The 23,045-nt window shown below is 40.4% G+C and overlaps 1 protein-coding gene across 1 annotated transcript in view; it reads right to left on the bottom strand.

The window, feature by feature from the left end:
• The window catches only part of DACH2 (dachshund family transcription factor 2), a 482,776-nt gene that overhangs the window by 108,050 nt on the left and 351,681 nt on the right, over positions 1–23,045 (bottom strand). The window contains exon 4 of the mRNA XM_065410944.1: positions 16,602–16,733. Within this exon, the coding sequence (XP_065267016.1) occupies positions 16,602–16,733 (132 nt within the window). The remainder of the gene's footprint in view (positions 1–16,601; positions 16,734–23,045) is intronic.

Below are 23,045 nucleotides of genomic sequence, written 5' to 3'. Positions count from 1 at the left end.
ATTGTCATAGGGGAAGCAATATAAATAATCGTCTTCATCAATGGCAGTATTATGGAAGTTTCATAAGTCACTTAGAAGAAACAGGCACGTTACTTAGTATTTTTGGATCCATAATTAATGGGATTTAGTTGATGATCTCTGCCATTTAGGACACTCCCAATGTTATGGGTAGTTGATATGACACATGTGAGAAAAGTGAACTCACCACCTTAAGCTGTGGGGACCATAGTCTGGCTTGTAGGAAAAGGTGTCTGGCCCCTTTAAAGACAAGACAGTTATAGAGAGACTTGCGTGGCAGCTTCAGACCAGGTTAGTGTGGGAACGCTGATCCATCCCCAGTTCACTGGGTGACGAGAAGGGAGGGCTCTTTAGGTCCACATTGGTGCAGGAAAAGCCCTCTTTTACCTGGGCCAGGTGAAGCAGCACACACCCTCCGACCAGTGAAAGTAGTTAGATACCAGGCTTTGTTATGATCCACTGTGGGCATTACAATAGTCACTCCTTTCTCGGGGGCTGTGAGGGAATTTTTTTCTTTATCACCAGGTTGGCCAAGGTGAGCTGGGGATTTTTCACCTTCTCCACAGCAGGTTGGGGTCTTAGTTGGGACAAACATGAAACGGAGGTTAGACTATGATGTCACAACTCAGTATGTATGCATGGGGCAGATGTCCAGTGCAGGTATTCCACAGGGAAGGGATACATTGATCAGATAAAATGGACTGGTAAAGGATTTAAAGGGGGTATTCTCTAAACAAGTGGAAACGGGAGGGAGGGTTGGACTCCCCTTTAACCCTCATTCGAGGGGAGGATGGTGAGATCCCAGCAACAGGTTGGCTGGGGACCAGGATGGGTAAAGCAGGAGGGCTGAAAGCAGCCCCCCTATCCGCTGGGTATATGTAAATGATTATGGAATTACCTGCACTGTACATTTTCATCTCCTGGATACTCCCTGACATTTAGGAATAAAGTTGTACCCTAATTAAACCACATCCAGTGACTCCTGTCCTTCTTCCATCATAGCCAGAAAAAGAAGAGTACCACCCTTAACATTTTCCCCAGAATTTGTAATTTTCTTTCATAGATGTAACACTAAACATGTTTTTTCCAGATAATTTGCAATTTACATCTCTACCCTGATATAACGCTGTCCTTGGGAGCCAAAAAATCTTATCGCGTTATAGGTGAAAGCGCGTTATATTGAACTTGCTTTGATCTGCCGGAGCGCGCAGCTCTGTCCCCCCGGAGCGCTGCTTTAACGCATTATATCCGAATTCGTGTTATATCGGGTCGCGTTATATTGGGGTAGAGGTGTATTATAAAGCATATCTTAGTTAACTCTTCAAAAATACACAGCTGCACACAAAAGGAATAACATTCTGTTTAAAATCTCCCAAAGCCAGTCCACATCCTAGGACTACATTTTATTATATGCCACTATTAGTAAGTGTGGGTACAGATGTAAAATATATATTATTAAGTCTTAAGCAATTAGAGCCTATTCTTTCTTTATTTGACCTACTCCCTGTGCAGTCCCTTTGCTTTCAATGTCACTACACTGAAAGTAAACAGGGGCAAATTTTGTCATTTAAGGTATGACCTATATTCTTTTCATTTGTCATGATGACTAGATTTATATTAGGGCAAGTACTGAATTTGGTCCACTGTCTTTATTCTCCTCTTGATGCCATGGGAATTACACATGTGTCTTGGGGAGAGAGACTAGACTTAATGAGTTACAATTTTGGACAACCTGCTTTCCTTTGGCAGGTTTGTACCGAACACTAATATTTGTTACCAGATATGAAAATTATAAACAAGGAAAAAATGTTGCCTTGAATCTACAGTGGCCAGTATGATTTATGACATCAAAAACTAGTAAGAAGACTAATGTTCTGAAGGGGTAGCTCTTTGAGTTAGCCTACATTCCCTTGTACTATGCCACTCTTAACTACTTCATTTGCAACTATAAAACTGTTTTAACAGACAAAATTAATTATTTTGAACAATCTTCTGAAATATTATATGCATTTTAATTGTATACACGCTGTCATTAATTAAAGTTTCCTACCTTTTTGGTGCATTAATTCAGAGATCATATCACTGGTAAGGCAACAATTATAAAAGGTTGTTTACTAAAATTAAAAATAAATGAAAACATTAATGTATTCTTATAATATATTTAAAGTAATGCTAAAATATTTTGATTGGGCGGTTTTATTAGATATTATTTTCCTACTTTTAAAAATCAATCTCTTTGTTCCTTGAACACATTTCCTGTCAATAAAATGAAAAATGATATAGATTTAGGAGGATAGTGGTCTCAGCGTAGCATCTCTCATATTATTATTCCAGTATCATCTGTTACAAAGTAAGACCAATTCCCACATCTAATTACAAACAGGATTTCAGAGTCATTAAACAAAATACATTTCCATTAGTGCTGCTGTAAGAAGATAGGGGGAAAAAATGAAGATTAGTTCATGCTGCACCTCTGTTTTTCAAGCTTTGAAGATTTAGACCTCTGCACTCTGAGATTATAAATTTGTAAGGGATCGGAAAGGTGACAGACATGTGAAAGCTCTCAATTCTGAACAGTTTAAACCATACTATTTGCATTTTGTCATTGGTCTATCTTGTGCTCCATTTAGTTCTGATAGAAAATATAGCAAGAACCCAGACATGCCTAGAGGTATTTTACTTGGGTTCAGGGTTCTTTTTAAATAAACATTTTTTGCTTATTTAAACTAAATTTGTTCCAGCAGAATGTAGGTATGAAAACATAAGATTACTTGTAAGTAATTTTATCTTGATGGAAAAAAATTATTATCTGCTATTAAAAATGAGTATAGATTCTTAGAATCCAAGTCAGACTAGATAAATCAAGTGAATAGATTATGCAATATGTCTAAATGGCTGAAATACAAACTAAGAGGCATATATTCTCCCTCCTCAATGCGTGCATTCAGCTACCATTAATTGTAATGCGTCAGTGGAAAAATATACCCCTAGAACTGCCAGTTGAATAAAGTATGCACACAAACATGCTTAAACATTATTTAGTGACAACTTTTCTTGCCAAAAGTCTGTCTCAAGTAGTCTCAACATTTTGCTGCCTAAATGTTGAGACATATACCAAGTTATCTATTTTAGTTAACTGTTGATATATACATAATTTTTAGCATGTGTGAAATGAGACCCAACAAACAGAAACTTTGGGCTTTTTTTCTCCTTTACAAGAAAGGGATGCTGTAGAATAGTTGCAGTATAATAGAATTTCAGTTTTACCCTTGTCCATAATTGTATCTCCTTCGTTATTTTTAAAATTATAGTGTCAGTTATTTATATTGTTTGAAGTTGTTTCTCTGTGGGTCCAAATACAGAATAGTTATCTAGTCAGATACTATTACCTTATGAATTACAAGATGTGCCAACCATATTTTAGGCCCTGATTCAGCACAGTAGTTAAGCACATGCCTAATTTTAACAACGAAAGTACTACCACTAAAAACAAGAAATCTACTCACATGCTTGAAGATAGGCATGTGCTTAAGTACCTTGCTGAAGTGGGGCTTTAATGGACACACAAAATAGTTCAGAGTTGACTAAAGGGATAAAAGCACTGTAATGTTTCACAGCTTTACAGATTATATACTTGTTAAATTCTTAGGGCCAAATTCCGTTCATAGCTACACTGATATAAATCAATGGGGGAATGGAGCAAAATCTGGCCACTGATATTTATTCCGAGAATAAACCTATTTGCAAAATAAATAAATATATTTGCACCTTGCAAGCTAGACTTGAGGTTTCAAGTTTTCACATATAGGGCTGGGGTCTCTCACAGGCTGACTGGGAAAACCAATGAAGCCAGCGATATAAATGCCTACTATGCAGGATCACAAACTGAATACAATACAAAAAACCTGTTCCTTTTACTGGAACCCACATTTGTTAGTAGATCCTCCAGGAGGATGATCAATCTGCCAGGCACTCCCTCATTTTTCCTTCCTCTCAAATTCTCATCCCCCTGTTTTCCCAGCAAGTTCTTCTAAAAACTCTGTTCTTCCTTCCTCAACATCCTCCAGTTCTCCCATTTCTGAGCTATTCCTCACTCCCCAAAATGTTCTGCTCCCCACTTTCACAATTCCTTCTGTCACAGTTACAGGGCAAACTGTACCTCTGACCCTTCCTGGTCTCTCCTAGTATACCCCTGTTTAGGTCTCAACCTGGGGCCATTACCTGTCTCTTGGGATTGAATCATGTATTTCTCTTACTCTCAGACAAGGGCCTGGTTGCAGTCCGCTGGGCGTCAACTATGACTTACCTCAGCGGGTCTGACTTATATCTAGACCCTGCAATTCTGTTCCCTCTGGGGCAATGACAGTAGTCATCAGTGATCAGACAGCCCCATTAAAGCAATGTATTATTTATTCAGAACAAAAGCATTTCAGGGGAAACATATAAAAACAATAAAACAGACTGTAGGCATATCTAGCTTTTCCCTAAAGCTTACAATTCCCTGGCTCTGGAAAGGCCCAGCTTCTTAGACTCTCCGCATAGAGTATTTCTCTCTTGTTCAGCCTGTCTCCCAAGACAGTTTCTGACCAGTGACACCTCCCCCCTCCACACTCTTTTTCTACCCTGAAAAATGCTTTTCAAACTCTTCAATATTCTTCTGATCTCCATACTCCTAGCTTGCAACTTGTTCGAAACCGGAGTCACGATTCTTGAGGCTAACAGCTTGCCCTGCTGTCTTTCAAGTATATGCTTCGGTGTTCTTAGCCTGGGAAGCCACTGTGTCACCTTCATACCCAGAATCCACTGAATTTGAGTATTTTAGGCATAAAACAAACTTTCCACTACCCCCAGTATATAATCAGTTCCCCTCACTGGCCAGGACACATACAGTGTTCATAAAACTATTACATAGTATCATGCATAACATTATTACATATCATAGCCATAGCTGTCATCCCTATAAGGAATAAAACTTCTCCCTGAAATGTCCACTCTACCTGCTGTCTCTCTCCCTCCCTCAGGTGAGCACACTCCCTCTAAAGCTGCTGTTTGATCTCTATAGTAATCAAAGGCAGCAACACTAAAGGGCGCCAGGCTTAGCAGCTGCCCCTGGTGCTCGCTCCCCTCCATCATGTGATCCTAATCCATAGGGCAGAACTTCAGCGGGAGGCTTGGACAAGATGATGCATCCAAAGTGCCTCTATAAAGTGGCAACTTATTTTTTAACTGCCTGTTCACATAATTGGTCTGCCTTTGTTAGGAGGCTGTGGATTGTTGGGTCAGTCATTTGAAAACCCAACCAACTGACAATCTGATATTTACATTTGGTCAATTTCTCTAGCCATTGCTTAAGTGTGCCTCAGTGCAAAGCTTTTTATCTTCTACCAGCAGTTTGGAGTATACAAAAGCAAATATCCTCACCAGCCATTGAAACCGATGCAAGTTTTGGTTTCTGATTAATCAGCATAGATGTTCCAATTAGTTAGGAGAAAGGTTTAATGCATTTATTTTAAGTAAGTTGAAGGAGTGTGGAAGTCAGCAGAACATAATTTGAGATCTAGGGCAGTGGTTTTCAAACTTTTTTTCTGGCGACCCAGTTGAAGAAAATTGTTGATACTCATGACCCAATGGAGCTGGGGATGAGGCGTTTGGGGTGTTGGAGGGACTCAAGGTTGGAGCAGAGGGTTGGGGGGGCAGGCGTAAGGGCTGTGGGGTGGGGCCAGGAATGAGGGGTTCAGGGTATGGGATGGGGATCTGGGTTGGGGGAGGGAGTTGGGGTGCGGGAGGGGATCAGGGGTCTGGGCTGGGGGTGCAGGCTCTGGGGTGGGGCTGGGGATTTTTTCATAGATTCTAGGACTGGAAGGGACCTCGAGAGGTCATCGAGTCCCGTCCCCTGCCCGCATGGCAGGACCAAATACTGTCTAGACCATCCCTGATAGACATTTATCTAACCTACTCTTAAATATCTCCAGAGATGGAGATTCCACAACCTCCCTAGGCAATTTATTCCAGTGTTTAACCACCCTGACAGTTAGGAACTTTTTCCTAATGTCCAACCTAGACCTCCCTTGCTGCAGTTTAAGCCCATTGCTTCTTGTTCTATCCTTAGAGGCTAAGGTGAACAAGTTTTCTCCCTCCTCCTTATGACACCTTTTTAGATACCTGAAAACTGCTATCATGTCCCCTCTCAGTCTTCTCTTTTCCAAACTAAACAAACCCAATTCTTTCAGCCTTCCTTCATAGGTCATGTTCTCAAGACGTTTAATCATTCTTGTTGCTCTTCTCTGGACCCTCTCCAAATTCTCCACATCTTTCTTGAAATGCGGTGCCCAGAACTGGACACAATACTCCAGCTGAGGCCTAACCAGTGCAGAGTAGAGCGGAAGAATGACTTCTCGTGTCTTGCTCACAACACACCTGTTAATACATCCCAGAATCATGGTTGCGTTTTTTGCAACAGCATCACACTGTTGACTCATATTTAGCTTGTGGTCCACTATAACCCCTAGATCCCTTTCTGCTGTACTCCTTCCTAGACAGTCTCTTCCCATTCTGTATGTGTGAAACTGATTTTTCCTTCCTAAGTGGAGCACTTTGCATTTGTCTTTGTTAAACTTCATCCTGTTTACCTCAGACCATTTCTGAGGATGAGGGGTTTGGGATACAGGAGGGGGCTCCAGGTTTGGGTGGGGGCTCAGGGCTGGGGGTTGAGGTGCGGGAGGGGGTCAAGGCTCTGGACTGGGGGTGCAGGCTCTGGGTTGGGGCCAGCGATGAGGGGTTTGGGGTGCAGGAGGGGGCTCTGGGTTTGGGAGGGGCTGGGTGTGGGGTGTGGGAGGGGGTCAGCGCTCTGGGCTGGGGGTGCAGGCTCTGGGGTGGGGCCAGGGATGAGGGGTTTGGAGTGCAGGAAGGGGCTCTGGGCTTGAGGGAGGGGGCTCAGGGCTGGGGCAGGAGATTGGGTCACGGGCTTCCCTCTGGCGGCTCCAAGTCAGCAGTGTAGTCAGGGTGCAGAGGCAGGCTTCCCACCTGTCCTGGCACCGCGGACTGTGCTGCACTCCAGAATCGGTCAGCAGCAGGTCCGGCTCCTAGGTGGAGGCACGCAAGCAGCTCCACGCGGCTTTCACCTGCAGGCACCGCCCCTCCCAGCTCTCACTGGCTGGCAACCGACCAGTGGGAGTGTAGAGCCGGTGCTTGGGGCAGAGGCAGTGCGCAGAACCCCATGCCCCTCCCCCCCCCCCCGCCTAAGAGCCAGAGCTGCTGCTGGCCGCTTCCGGGGCACAGCGCGGTGTCGGAACAGGTAGGCACTAACCTGCCTTAGCCGCGCAGCACCACCGACGGGACTTTTAATGGCCCAGTCAGCAGTGCTGACCAGAGGCACCCAGTGCCTTACATTCCGTGACCCAGTACCAGGTTGCAATCCCCAGTTTGAAAACCACTGATCTAGGGTGTCAGGAGTCAAACAAAGGTATCATTTGGGTAAGATGGTGTAGAGAAGTAGATTAGACTCTCTTATTTCAAGACTATACACAAGTTATTTTAGACTTAAGGATAATTAATATAAATGAAATTCATACCTGGTTCTCTTTACAACTGATCCTAAAAATACCAACACAATATCTGACTGGTCATAGAAAACAATCTCAAAAATATTCATGATTTTTTTAAAAGAAAATTTATCCCCTTTGAAATAAAGACACTTTGTATGAATGTGTAAAAAATACCTGATTTAACAACAGAAAAGAACTGACTTCATGAAACCTGCATGGCATTCAAAAAGATAAAAACAAATTCTGTTCTTTGGTCTTGTCATCTTTACTCTTACAATAAAATAACAGCTTAGGCATCCTGCTTTTTAGAATAAAAGACCTACCTCTTTTGACTTTTCAAGCACTTGAAAATTTAAAAGAGAAAGCCTAAAAATGCTGACCGTGTAATAGCTGGGTATTCATGGTAGGTGTAGAACATGAAAGGTTACAATATGGATCTGTGCCTACGCATTTCTTTTCAACTTGAGCAGCATCCTCCTGCTTCTGCTAACTCGGCAATCATACAGCTGACAGATTTCTGGGTTTTCTAAATAATGCATGGGATTTTCTTTTAACATGTCAGTGCAAAAATATCAATTCTGCCCCTGTGTCGTTTGTGATGCTGATTTTCCTTGACAGCATTCCATTAAACCAATGAGTTTTTTCCCTCCTGATGGTTCCTTAAATATTCCTCTGAGTGATGTATTTGTGGTTTTTTAAACAGATTGTGAAGGATGTTTGCATTTATGAGAAACCTGCATGGCAGGTACTGCAAAAAAAAGGAAAAAACGAAACACTTCCCTCCCCCCCGCCCCCCCCCCCCCCCAACACACCTATCTCTGACTCCTCCAATGCCAAAAGGTATGTGGAGGGAATGTGGGGGGAGAATTTTCAGTTTTCTGCTTACTTAATTTATTTTGTTCTCTGGAAATTAAGCAACAACAGAGTCTACATTCAGAGTAACATTTGGACTTCCTAAGGAAATACCATTGGAAACACAGTACCGTTTGATATCACTCCTGGGAAAGCAAAAAAAGCATGTATGCATGTTAACTCCAAAAGCCATCAAAAGGAAAACAACTAGTTTATCCTTTGCATAGTGGTTTGTACAAACAGGTACTGTCACTGATACTCTACACTGATACTTCTTGATTATGCCACTGTGGTACATAGTATTCTTAAAGGATAACAGAATAATGCCAGCTGTACTGTATTTTTGCACCCTATCATTCATATTTTCCACTTAAGCTACTGTCCCATATACTTTAGCTCTTGATCACCTGTAGCAAAGAACTTCAGTTTCACTGTGAAAACTAGCATGATTCAAATCAGTTTCAGGTTCCCCTAGTCAATGATATGTTAGTTTTCCATAATCCACATCAGCCTAATATTAGGACTGTATGATGATCAAATATATAATTTTATAACCACTTTTGTGCAACCAGAGAAGTTTTATATTGTTTGCCTTGTTTCTGTAGGACAGCAAAATTGGTCTTTTGGCTTGGCTGTGGCAATCTGCACTCAGCTGACATAACTAGCTTCAGCTGTGAGATTTGAACTCTTGCTCTTATTCATTCACTGGAGTGGGAGGAGTAGGAAAGGCCATGCCACTTACACTGCACCTATTACCAAACAGTCTGTGGAGCATTAGTCATAGAATCTCAGAGTTGGAAGGGACCCCGGGAGGTTATCAAGTCCAACCCCCTGCTCAAAGCAGGACCAATCCCCACACAGATTTTTGCCCCAGAGTAGGCTGACCAGACAGCAAGTATGAAAAATCGGGACAGAGGGTGGGGGGTAATAGGCGCCTATATAAGACAAAGCCCCAAAAATCGGGACTGTCCCTATAAAATTGGGACACCTGGTCACCCTACCCCAGATCCCTAAATGGCCCCCTCAAGGATTGAACTCACAAGTCAGGGTTTAGGAGACCAATGCTCAAATCACTGAGCTGTCCCTTCCCCCCTCATGTTAACTCTTCAGAATCTAGCCAGTTCCCAAATGACTGGTAAATTGAGTGATCTCCAAAGACTATATAGAACAATTGAGGAGGAGGAGGAAAATAAGATTAAGAAAGATGCAATAAAAAAAAAATCTAAATTTGTGTTTCCAAGTAAACATGTAGCCCTCAAACTCTTTGTTACAGTAAAAAACCCAAAGGAAACAAAAAAAACCCCTCAGCTGCTGTATAACTATATTTTTGATTTGACAGCTACAATTATAATCATTCAGGCATCTATTTCCCACAAATTCTCCACAGCCATAACCTTTAGTGATTAATTATAAAGTTCCAGGAGCAATAGTACATAGACTAATTTCCTAAAACAATAAAAGACAGGATTTCTCATTTAGAGCTAAATGAAACACGAACAGGTTGTTATTCATGCTGAAATCTAGATGCAGAGTCATGTTGCGGCCATTACAGAAGCTATTAAACGCAACCTTGAATCAAAAAAACTGTAGGTCTGTCTCCTAAAATAAAATGTTTTTCCTCCCATAAGATGCTTTTGACTTCTTTTTTCCACTTTGTTAGTAAAAAAAACTTTCAGAATCCAATTTTCTTTCTCATTCTGCATCACCATTTTTTTTTTAGTGGTCATTTAAACCCAAACAATCTAGGTGAAAACAAACTTTTGAAAAAGCTTCCCATGCACATAGAATTATTAGGAGGTGATTTCATAGTTTCACAATACCCATAAATGAATCAAAGTTATAAAGTGTGTACTAACTCCTGATCTAAATGCCAACCTTTTTTCAACTGTTAAGCCCCTACTCTGATCATTTAAGGCAGTTTAGAGTTTCCATGCATAAATGGGTGAAAGTTTGATGAGTAGTCTGTTGCTTTATACAGTAAAATCAGTAGTTGCTGATCTGGTGCCCTCTAGGAAAGTTCTCTATTCCTACACATATTTCTCTTGACTTGAGACAGACACTTATTTTCTGTACAACCTGTCCTTTACCAGTAATCATTCAGAGAGTGAAAGATCAGCTAGGCTTTATACAAATAAGAATATTACAGAGATTAAGAAAAATAAAAATTGTGATTTTTATTGTATTTGTTTTGTTTTAACAATGGATATTTTATTTTTCATCATGGAACAACTTTAGGGCCCAATCCTGCAAATATGCACTTGAGCAACTTTACCCAGTAAGACTAGAGATATAAATAAAATGTTTGCACTTTTAATTTTTCTCTGTCATTTGATGGGATTTTATGCAACCACAGTGGTATTACTGAATTTGCAATAAATTCAAGGACAAGAAAAGCAATCCTTTCACCATATGTACCTAAGCCCCAATCTCCAGCAAAAGTCAATGGAAATCTTTCCAATTATTTCAATGAGTGCTGAATCAGTTCCAGAATGCAGAGAATCTCACATGATACAAAGCCTCTCTCATTCATACATACTGTATCCTCAGCATACTTTGGGAATATTTACATGATGGTCACCCAGAAAACCTGACCATTAGGTAACCAAAATAATGTTGACTCTGTACTTGAAATATTCCCTAGTGTTCCCATCATACATATATCAAATATTGCAAATGCACGGCTGGTAGCTCTGCCTATTATTAAGGTTGCCTGACACTTTCCATTGTAAGGTCCTGTTTTCAGTTGCTTATAGCTTTGCCAAACTAACTGCTCAGGCTGAAATTTCACATGCCAGGTGACTATCTCAGGTTGAACTTTCTTCGGAAAATTTCAGTCAAAACAGTTGAGCCATTTTGAGCAAGAAACGCGTGAGCTTTTTGCCATTGCCATGAAATCTGCCACAAATTGGCCAAGTTATAAGCCTTTGAAAAATCAGAGTTTGCCATGCTCAGTAGAGACTTGCTGGAGTTTAACAGCTAAAATCTCTGAAGATTACATCCTCACTGAGCATGCTCAAGCCTCTCACACCTCCTAGTGCTGACCAGATTGTGCATGCATCATCCCCACAGGACAACTTAGTATGCACCATCCTTTCACAGCTCTTATGTGTAACAGAACAGCATATATACCATTCCTACAGAGTCACTGAGCATGCTCCAGCCAGGGCTACAGGGGAGAAGCCAGACTTTCCCTACCATAGCTGCCTCTGGCTGTGGTGTGGCTGACTGTTGGAACTGAGGGCACGAAGCCTGACACTCCTGATAGCACCCAGGCAGTTTGGAGGAGGAAGTTGCCCAATTCAAATGCAGAGGGGAAAACAGCCAGATCTTAATGTTGTGGTGGAGAGCCAGGAGAGTGGATCGGGACAAGGAGCTTGGGGTGGCAGAGACTAGGACTGGAGGCTGGCATGGGATGGGCACTTGGAGTAGCTAGGCACGGGGACTAGGGATGGAAACAGTGAGCCAGTGGGTAGGGAGGACACTGAGATAGGATGAGGAGCTGGGGCAGAGTGGGACTGGCAGGGCAAGGAGGAATCAGTGGGGCAGGGGAGAAGACAGATCTGACACGGAGCCAGGTGGTGGTGGGGAGCTGGTACTGGTGTGGCAAAGAAACTGGGACAAAGATCTAGGGGAGGAAAGGATATGGACACTGGATGATAAAACTGGGGAGAGAGACTGGGACTTGGGGCCTGTGGGGATGGATAACGTGATGGGGATGGCGGCTGAGGGAGACAGATCAGAGAATGAGACTGAGTAGGCAATGAAGGTGGGAGTGGGAGTGGGTGAAAGAGTTGAGGGAGGATAAGACTTCCTGGGAAAGGAGACTGGGATCAGAAGCCTGAGGCCTGGAGACTGGGACTAGGTAGGTAAGGTGAATAGTAGTGGGACAAGGAGCCAGTGGTGGCAAAGAGACAGGACGGAGGCTGAGACAGGTTGAAGAGGATGGGGTAGAAGTGGTCAAGTTTGGGAAGAATGGGCAGAGTCGGTACCCACTAAAGAACACTTTCCTCCACAGCCTGAAATGGAACCTGAGATACTGGAGTATGACAGTTCCTCTACTGCCAGCAAATAAAACCAATTGGAACATAAGAACATAAGAACGGCTGTACTGGGTCAGACCAAAGGTCCATCTAGCCCAGTATCCTGTTTGCCGACAGTGGCCAATGCCAGGTGCCCCAGAGGGAGTGAACCTAACAGGTAATGATCAAGTGATCTCTCTCCTGCCATCCATCTCCACCCTCTGACAAACAGAGGATAGGGACACCATTCCTTACCCATCCTGGCTAATAGCCATTAATGGACTTAACCTCCATGAATTTATTCAGTTTTCTTTTAAACCCTGTTACAGTCCTAGCCTTCACAACCTCCTCAGGCAAGGAGTTCCACAAGTTGACTGTGCGCTGTGTGAAGAAGAACTTCCTTTTATTTGTTTTAAACCTGCTGCCCATTAATTTCATTTGGTGGCCCCTAGTTCTTGTATTATGGGAATAAGTAAATAACTTTTCCTTTTCTACTTTCTCCACATCACTCATGATTTTATATACCTCTATCATATCCCCCCTTAGTCTCCTCTTTTCCAAGCTGAAAAGTCCTAGCCTCTTTAATCTCTCCTCATATGGGACCCATTCCAAACCCCTAATCATTTTAGTTGTCCTTCTCTGAACCTTTTCTAGTGTCAGTATATCTTTTTTGAGATGAGGAGACCACATCTGTACGCAGTATTCAATTTATATAAGGACAATAAGATATTCTCTGTCTTAGTCTCTATCCCCTTTTTAATGATTCCTAACATCCTGTTTGCTTTTTTGACCACCTCTGCACACTGCGTGGACATCTTCAGAAAACTATCCATGATGACTCCAAGATCTTTTTTCTGATTCGTTGTAGCTAAATTAGCCCCCATCATATTGTATGTATAGTTGGGGTTATTTTTTCCAATGTGCATTACTTTACATTTATCCACATTAAATTTCATTTGCCATTTTGTTGCCCAATCACTTAGTTTTGTGAGATCTTTTTGAAGTTCTTCACAGTCTGCTTTGGTCCTAACTATCTTGAGCAGTTTAGTATCATCTGCAAACTTTGCCACCTCACTTTTTACCCCTTTCTCCAGATCATTTATGAATAAGTTGAATAGGATTGGTCCTAGGACAGACCCTTGGGGAACACCACTAATTACCCCTCGCCATTCTGAGAATTTATACTTTATTCCTACCCTTTGTTCCCTGTCTTTTAACCAGTTCTCAATCCATGAAAGGAACTTCCCTCTTATCCCATGACAACTTAATTTACGTAAGAGTCTTTGGTGAGAGACGCTGTCAAAGGCTTTCTGGAAATCTAAGTACACTATGTCCACTGGATCCCCCTTGTCCAAGTTTGTTGACCCCTTCAAAAGAACTCTAATAGATTAGTAAGACATGATTTCCCTTTACAGAAACCATGTTGACTTTTGCCCAACAATTTATGTTCTTCTAGGTGTCTGACAATTTTATTCTTTACTATTGTTTCAACTAATTTGCCGGAAATTACTGTTTTTTGTTTTTGTTTTTTTTACAAAACTAGGAAATTACACACACAAAACTCTACATTAAAAAGACATTAATGTCGCAAAGTCAAGCACTCAAAAGTTAAGAAATATCAGAATTAAAGTTGCCTGTACAATCTTAATTCAGCCCTCTTGGGTGCATGCAATATGATACAGTGTTTAATTATATAATTACAAACTACATTTTCTATCCTACTCTGGCAATGAATCAAGGATGTGTAGTGAAGAAGGCTGTTATTCGTAGTACCCCTGCCTCATTTGTTGCAGCAGTTTAAAAGTGTATATTGAATAAGGGAGGAGACTACAAGAAGAAAAAGGATGGTCTCATAATTAAGGTAGTTGAATGTCATCCTGAAGAAGTCAATTCTATCTGTGCCTCTGCCACAGAGTTCCTGTGTGATATTAGCCAAGACACTTAAACCAACCTTTTCACATGTCGTCACTAATTGTGGTCCCCATTTTTTTGGGTGCCCCACTTAGACCCTTCAGTCTGATCTACAGAAGGGCTGAGCATTCTCAGCTGCAACTGAAGTCAATGAGATGTGTGCTTGGAATAGATGAAGAGCTATATAATGCTAACAACTCAAAAAATCAGGGCTCAGCTAAAATAGTGGATACTTTGGGCCTTAATCTCTATGTGCCTCACTTCCCTGTCTGTAAAATGGGGAAAATACCCACTCATCTCACAGGGTCTTGTGAAAATAAATTCATTAATATTTTGTGAAGCACTCAGACACTATAGTGATGAGCACATAAAAAAACCTCATGAAGAAATGAATAATTCTGTCTTCAGAGCAGGATTTGAACAGTGTGCAGTTAAGAAGGCCTGGGGCCACACATTAAACAAAGAGAAAGCAAAATATAGAATTGCTGCTAATTACAGTGAGCACCATCAATTCTGTGCACTGAATGAGGCAGGGAGTCTTAACTCTGGCATTTCCTAGCTTCTTAGTGCTTGATTTTGCAACCTGAATAATGTTCTTTTAACATAGTTTCTAGTGTGTAATTTAAGGTAAAATTAGACTATTTTTATAAGGCGACCACTGTAATTATACTAATCCTTAAAACTAGCCATGGGGTTTTTCTATGGGAAAATTTCTGCTCAGCCATTAGGGCTGAGAGGAAATATTTGTTATTTATCAGTTATGTTTTCAATCATACCTTTTACAATATATACTCATGAAAACTAACAAATGCAACTAGGTTTGAAATTTGTGGAGACTGTATCTGAAGGACACAAATTTAAATGATTATTCAGTATACACTAATTGATATGGGTTCGAAAATGTGAACAAGAAGTAAATATTCTGCATACTGGATTTTTCTGGGAGGAACAGGGGGAGTTAAATGCATGACTTGAAAGCCCAATTTCTTCAATACAGATGAGCACACACAATTCAGTTAGCAAAAGGTAATGCCACTTCTGGAGAAACTCTGCTTTGTGAATAATTTGTCATGAGTTCAAAGTTATTCCTTTAGAAAATGAGCCTAAGACATCCCAGCTGCTGCCTTATTTGTCTAATAAATTACCATTTTGATGGTACAACACATATACACTAAATGCCATTCAAGCAACAAACGCTGTTAGAATGCATCTTCTTTTGATACATGTGTGATTTCCACTGATGTCAAGGAGAGTTCTGAGTACAGACAGAGGGAATAATATACAGTACCATTTACATCAGTGATGAAAATAAAAACTGCATTATATTTTAAAGTGAAAAAATAATATATGGGAAGGGGAGAGCTCTTGTTGAAAATAATAGGCCTGAAGAAACATGGCCTTCTGACAGCAGGCATTCTAATCTGGCCTGTAGTATCTCCACTACTTCCCTGAGTCAGAAATGGATTCATCTTATTCTAGGTTGCTTGCAGTGTCCTGGGAATACTTCCTTTGAATGCTTCCTCTATATTCCTGACAAGGGTTCTAGAATAACCAAAGACATACTTTCTTCAAAGAATCCATCTCAGGTTTTATCTTCAGCCCAGTGCTTGTTGAGTCAGAACTTTGGGAGTTTAGTTCAGTGCTGTGTGAATATTTATACAGGGCAGACATGCTCAATAACACTCATAACTTAACTACCTCACTAGTGAGTTTCAGTGTATTCATTTAAGAATATCTTCAGTTATCTATGATATAACATGCACCTCCTATGTCTCTAATTCATAGCTCTGGGCTGTAAATAGGAAGGCTAGTGTGCTGGAAGGCAGAACTGCAGAGTTTAAGGTAGTAATTTACCACTCCCTCCTTCCCTCTCTCTGATGAATTGTGACTCATCCTGAATTCCAGAAATCGGATTGCTTTGGAAACCTTCCATAATTTACAGGAAAACTCTACACTCAATATTTTTTGGCAACAGAGAAGGCTTTTGTTACTACAAAAAGTATTTAGAGAGGCATTTAGAATGTTTGTGATTTTTGCATAAGCTGTAACAATCTTAAGCAACATTTCTGAAAAATTAGTGTAAATTACTGTTATGAACAACATTGGGGAAGTGTGTGAGGTGATTGATTCTGGGGGTGTATAACTAACTACAATAGCACCAGCATGACAATACCAAAGAGCCACTCATTTTTGCTTTCCATGCCCAAACCATAGGAGGCAGAGCCCTCTTGGGGATTATACAGGAGACAATATTTACCTGCATTAGAATTGAGCTCTTCATTCTCTGATTCTGTTCCATTTTGGCTTCCACTTCCATGGAGGCTGTTCATTGCCATAAGCTTCATCTTCTGTAACTTCATTGCCTCAGCCATGGCAGCTGCTGTTAGACCTAGCAAATGTAAATAAATAACTAAATAAATAAAAATGGAGCATTCCTTTCTACAATATGAATAAAACACATGAATGCAGTTCACATCTCTTTGCCAATTACTATACTGTTATTTTGAACATCACCTGAAACTGACTTACTTGGGATATTCCTGGATCCGATTTTATTTTTAAATATTATTTCCTGTTGCTTTGATCACAATCTGCTAATAGAACTGCAAGAAATTCCTGAATATATATAGGTCCTTAATTTCAAAAGCAGGTGGCCAATTAATACCACCACACACACACAAAAAAGGCATGAAGAACACAATTTTGGCATTTTTCCAGTCAGCAATATGGGTATCTGATGCAAACAAAATTTTTGCTGTCCCACTGGAAATGAAACAATGCCATTAAGAGTTCAGGTAACTATAAACTTGACCTCCAAGAAGCCCAGGAAAGATGTTACAGTGTTTATCAGCTAAATCAGTGGTTCTCAAACTATTGTACTGGTGACCCCTGTCACATAGCAAGCCTCTGAGTGTGACCCCCCCCCCTTATAAATTAAAAACACTTGTTTATATATTTAACACCATTATAAATGCTGGAGGCAAAGCGGGGTTTGGGGTGGAGGTTGACAGCTCGCGACCCCCCATGTAATAACCTCGTGACCCCCTGAGGGGTCCCGACTCCCAGTTTGAGAACCCCTGAGCTAAATAGACCCATAAAAACATACAGCATGAATCAGGTAGGAATGGGAGGATTTTCAAATGGCTCAGAAGCCACTTTCTCTGCCATATAATCTGAAAGAAAGGGAAATGAGGGGAGGGAGATGGGAGTAGGTCCTGGGCATTGCTTATCATCACTGGTACTGTTTGTAGAGAAGAATGAACCTTAGAAGTTTTGGCATTTTGGCTTAGCTCAGCATCCAGAAAGTCAGATGCTCTTTTAGACCATGTCCAAATTACCCGAAATCCTAATGTCTGCAAAGTTGAGCTGGAAATATTTTATCTGAAGCAGTTTCTCCCCCTAGCAGGAATATGAAGAAAGAGAAAACTATCAATCCAAAGAACTCTACAAATATCATTTATAGTTCTTCTTGTTTGTTTGGAGGTTTTTTAGAATCCTAGGCTAAATGGGCTTTTCTGGCTCCCTCTCAATAGAATATTGTATAACTTGTCCTGTGTCATTTGCTGTGACTCTACACAGTCCCACTGTACTTCAGTGGCAGTGGGCTGGGATGCTTTATATCAGACATTATTCACAAGTTGTTACAATTGTTCCACAAAATCACTGAATTACTTTAAACACACGCACAAAAAAGTGGGGGAGGGGGAGATGTTGCAGTGCTGTAGTTAGTTAGAAAATTAGAAACTTTAGGAAAAGGTTTTATTTTCATACTTTCATAAGAGTGAAAAGCCTGCAGGGTGCAAGGAAACTTTTTAAAAACACCATAATAGAGGCTCAAATTAAATCTATATCCCAAAAAATAGTAAGAGGACCAAAAGAAAAAAAATAGTACGAGGACAAAAAATGCCAATGTTGTTTAGCTGTGGCTAAACAACAGTGTAAAAGAGGCAGTTACAGGCAAAAAGGCACTCTTTAAAAATTGGAAGTCTAATCCTACTGAGGAAAATAGAAAGGAGCATAAACTCTGGTAAGTCAAGTGTAAAAGCATAGGCCAAAAGAAAGGCCAAAAAAGAATTTGAAGAGCAACTAGCAAAAGTTTTAAAAACTAATAGCAAAATTTTTTAAGTACATCAGAAGCAGGAAGCCCACCATACAATCAGTGGGGCCATGAATGATCAAGGTGCTAAAGGAGCACTCAAGGAAGACAAGACCACAGTGGAGAAGCTAAATGAATTCTCTGCACTGGTCTTCACTGCAGAGGATGTGAAGGAGATTCCCATACCTGAGCCATTCTTTTAGGTGACTGACCTCCCAGGTTGAGGTGTCAGTAGGCCACCAGGACCAGATGGTATTCACCCAAGAGTTCTGAAGGAACTCAGATATGAAATTGCCGAACTACTAATTGTGGTATGTAACCTGTTACTTAAATCAGTTTCTGTATCGGATGATTGGAGGATAGTTAATGTGAAGCCAAATTTTTAAAAAAGGTAAATCCTACTGAATCCATTGCCAGGAGATGTTGTGAAGGCCAAACTTATAACTGGCTTTAAAAAAGAATTACATAAGTTCATGAAAGATAAGTCCATCAATGGCTATTAGCTAAAATGGTCAGAGGTGCAATCCCATGCTCTGGATGACCCTAAGTCTCTGACTGTCAGATGCTGGGAGTGAACGATAGGGGATGGATCACTTGATAATTGCCCTGTTCTGTTCATTTCCTTTGAAGCCTCTGGCACTGGCCATTATTGGGAGACAGGATTAGACTAGATTTTCCATTGGTCTGATCCAGCATCACCATTCTTATGTTTTATTTTATTTTCTAATGCTGTATCATGAGCTGGGAAAACATGACCCAAAAAAGAATGAAATGTTCTGTTGTTTCTGGAAATTATGCTTTATTGAGACATTAGGCACTGACTTCACTGCACTAATATATATCACAGACTTTACTGTCATATCTCCATAAACCAAAAGTAAAGATGACTTTATTTTAAAAGTTCTTGTATATGAACTTGATACCTAACTAGGTGTTGTGCTTTTCAGACTAGTTCCTTATATAGGCTTCACAAGAGTTCTTACTATTGTAGTTTGGCTTACGTAAGGAAACACCCAATAAAATTAAACTGAATTCTTTGTTCCTGATTTTCTTTTCAAATAATTTTACACTGATATGGCTCAACTGACTTCAGTGAAGTTACTCCTGATTTACATAAGGTATGGGTTCAGAATGAAGCCAGTTATCTAAGCAAACTCATAAACCACTCTCCTCCATAGTTAGTTGTTTCTCTCCTTGCCTAAGAGCCTTCCAGTGTTCCCAGGTATGGACTGCATTTACTCGCTTCTCTATTCCAAAATCTACTGAACATCACCCGTACTAGCTAGGCATCTGTTTCATAATCCTGTCACCTACATGTGAAAACACCAACTGTATTTTAATAGGGAGCTCTTTTAATACTCTTTTAATACAAATAAGAATATTTATATATTATTCATTTCAGAAAACAGCATCAGAAACTTTATTTCAATATTTTAATACAATTCCCAACCCGATACACATTAGACCACTACTCAAGCTATAGCATGCAATCTCACTTTAAATGCAAAACAGTTAAACACACTTTTTTTGGTTATACTTTTGCAAATGCTGATTGTTAATCACTCAAATATAAGTCAGAGGGTCATAATACTACCACTTTTGTTGCTACAGATCCTCAGACCAATATTACTGGTACAATCCCAAAACCACCCCCAACAGACACTGGAGAAATTCAATGTCATTTCTTTCAGGCATTTTTCAGCTCCCTAACTAGGCATTTATGCCATGAGGATAAAAGCCAAAAACAACAATATGGCAGAAATCAATGTTGTGACATCTGCCATATAAGTGTCACTCTAAGCAAGGAGGTTGGGCATCTGGGAGTTTCAGTGTTCAAACTGTAAAGGATAAAAAACAATTAGTCCTAGTGCAAAAAGACTATGCCTTAAAAAGCTTGGGTAGCCTGGCTAACAGTTAAAGGGTTGAAGCAAGCACATCCCACACCATTTTGAAGTTAAAGAGTATCACTGAGGTCCTTCGGCTCCCACTTGGTCATCCCCCACTCTATATCATTTATTGTCTGCACTGCAGTAGTGCCTAGGAGCTTCAGTCATGGACCAGGACACCATTATGCTAGGTGCTGTACAAACAATGTATTTAGTTCTGTAGCATTCCTGAGTTAAAAAGTCAGGAGCAATACACAAGGCATAGGCAGCACAAATTGCTGGTTCTAAGCAAGTGACATAGATTGAAATGATGGTACAGTGTACAACAAATAACCCATTTGCACAGGCTTCAACTAGGAACATTGGAGAGCTGATCTATGAATCGATGTTCCCATTTAATGTGGTTCCAGCTGACTATTCATAAAATTCATAGCTGCAGCTGATTCAACTCTCACTAGCTGTGGCAAAAAGGGCTCTTCTCCATCTGACTTGCCCACCATTCAGGGTGAATTTAGGAGGCATTTTCCTTGCTATTGGTTGCTTTGTTAGAGGCAGAGGAACCCTATTTAGTACAGCCAGATCTGAGTGCCTCACTTTAAAATAAATACATATACGGAAAACATCCCAGATTATGCATCTGCCCCTCTGATTTATAACTCAGAAGACAAGGCTCACTAGAAAGCCATAGTCTGGCAATTTCCCTGTCTCAGAGACAGCAGCTGCCACAAAATAAGATAAGCACAGACACTCCTGGGAACTTAGAAAGTGATCCGCAATATCACTAATGCAGAGCATCCAAACCAGTTTTGTTTTCTGAGTCAGCTCTAAATATATGAATCTTGATTACAATTGGATAACTGGAAATGTCAGGGTGTATGCTCATATAGATACACCTATGTTGACTCATTGACAAAATGGCAAATGATCATTCATTTCCATTTCATGATTTATTTTTGTCAGGACACTGTATACTCTCCCTTCGACAGTGTACATGACCTCTATTATATCATACATTCAGACATTCTTGAACTAAACCTTCAAATACACAATGATCTATTCTGTACATACTACTATCAGCACACAATGAAATGAGATTTTGAAATGGTTTTCTTAGTCTGAATTAAAATACAACATAGCGTGGTTTATTTCGTGGCCCTGGATGGATTACATATACAATCATATTAAAGCCAGATTTTCTATGGCCCTTGCCTGAGTGTGAGGATGGTACAAGGCATATCCTTCCGCTTGTGCATCCTGCATAAAAGTCTGGGACTATTCCATTCCCTCTGGGTAGCCAGAGAGCATATATCAACCAAACTGGGATGGAGAGACTATGGCTGCAATACCCCACCCCATCCCCAGCCTTTCTGCACGGCCTGCACAAGGCTTTTTGAGGGACAATACAACATACACACCGTCCCTTTGGACACCAGGGAACTACAGGAGGGTTTGTATCAGGCCTGTGACTAAATACCATAATTTAGACTTTATGAAATACCCTTAATAGAATAATACCTAGTTCTTAGATAGTGTTTTTAACCTGTACATTTCAAAGTGCTTTACAAAGGACGTCAGTATCACTGTCCCCATTTTGCAGATGGAGAAACTAAGGCACAGAGCAGCAACATGACTTGCCCAATGTCACCCAATAGGCCAGTGGCAGAGCTGGAAAGAACGCAAAAGAAGACATACTGAACCAAAGTTCAGTTACACCCTTGCAACGCCACTGACATAGATGAGGTAGCTCAAGTGCAAATGAAGGCAGATTTGCCTCCACATATATAACACATATCCAGTCAATGAAAACTAGATTCAGACAGTTAACAGGACAGAGGACTAAGTCAGTCCTACAGAGAGAGTTCCAAGGTGATAGAATGTATCTAAGTAATCCTGTGCTCTAAGTAAAGCTATTTTTTCACTTTCCTAATTAGTTATACTGTGCCCATCTCTTCATATTAGTCTGAAAGCTTTTCTGTCAAAACTGTGAACAAGGAAATTAACTAAAGGGGGGCTATGAGTAATCAAATCTTAAGGTTTGCAATTAATTAAATGAAATGGTGAGTCAGTGCACTGCAGTATGGTCTTATATTAAAACAAAACATTTAATTAAATTAACAGTCAACACATTGCAATTAATAATATTCAAAAGAAAAAAATGAAAGGCAGTTTAGCCCTGCCATATTATTTCAGTCTAACAGTCAAGCGCTGTGTATCAGCTTGTTTGTTATTTGCGTTCAAAGCTGCTATGGGTCAAGTGTGATGTGCTAAAACAGGAATAATGAAACATCTGGTGGTATGAAATGTTAATATGAGATACCATATTGCAAACAGTAAAAACAGTTCTGAAACATCTTATAAAGTATGCTTTTGAAGATTGGGGGTGACGGGCTTGACTCATTTTTTTCCATAAGTAATAAAACAATGCTTACACAGTGCTTTACATTTTCAAAGTGCTCTCCAAACATTTACTAATTCGTTTTCACATTAAATAATATAAAGTGGAGGCCTCCATGTTGTTAAAACATACAACCCCTACTTAATGACCACAGGTGATAAAAAAGCTGCTACTGCTTAGCATGAGGCTTAAACAAAACCCTAAATAAGAACATTAGAACCCTTTGGATCGGAGTCCAAATCCAAGTCCCTGTATTGCAGCTTTTGCCCATCTCTGTTAATTGAATAAACTAGGAACAAATATGAACAACATATCTACATACAA

Source organism: Emys orbicularis, chromosome 9, assembly GCF_028017835.1.
Source record: "Emys orbicularis isolate rEmyOrb1 chromosome 9, rEmyOrb1.hap1, whole genome shotgun sequence".
In the NCBI taxonomy this organism is placed as follows: domain Eukaryota; kingdom Metazoa; phylum Chordata; order Testudines; family Emydidae; genus Emys; species Emys orbicularis.
This window is presented reverse-complemented; position numbering and strand designations above follow the sequence as displayed.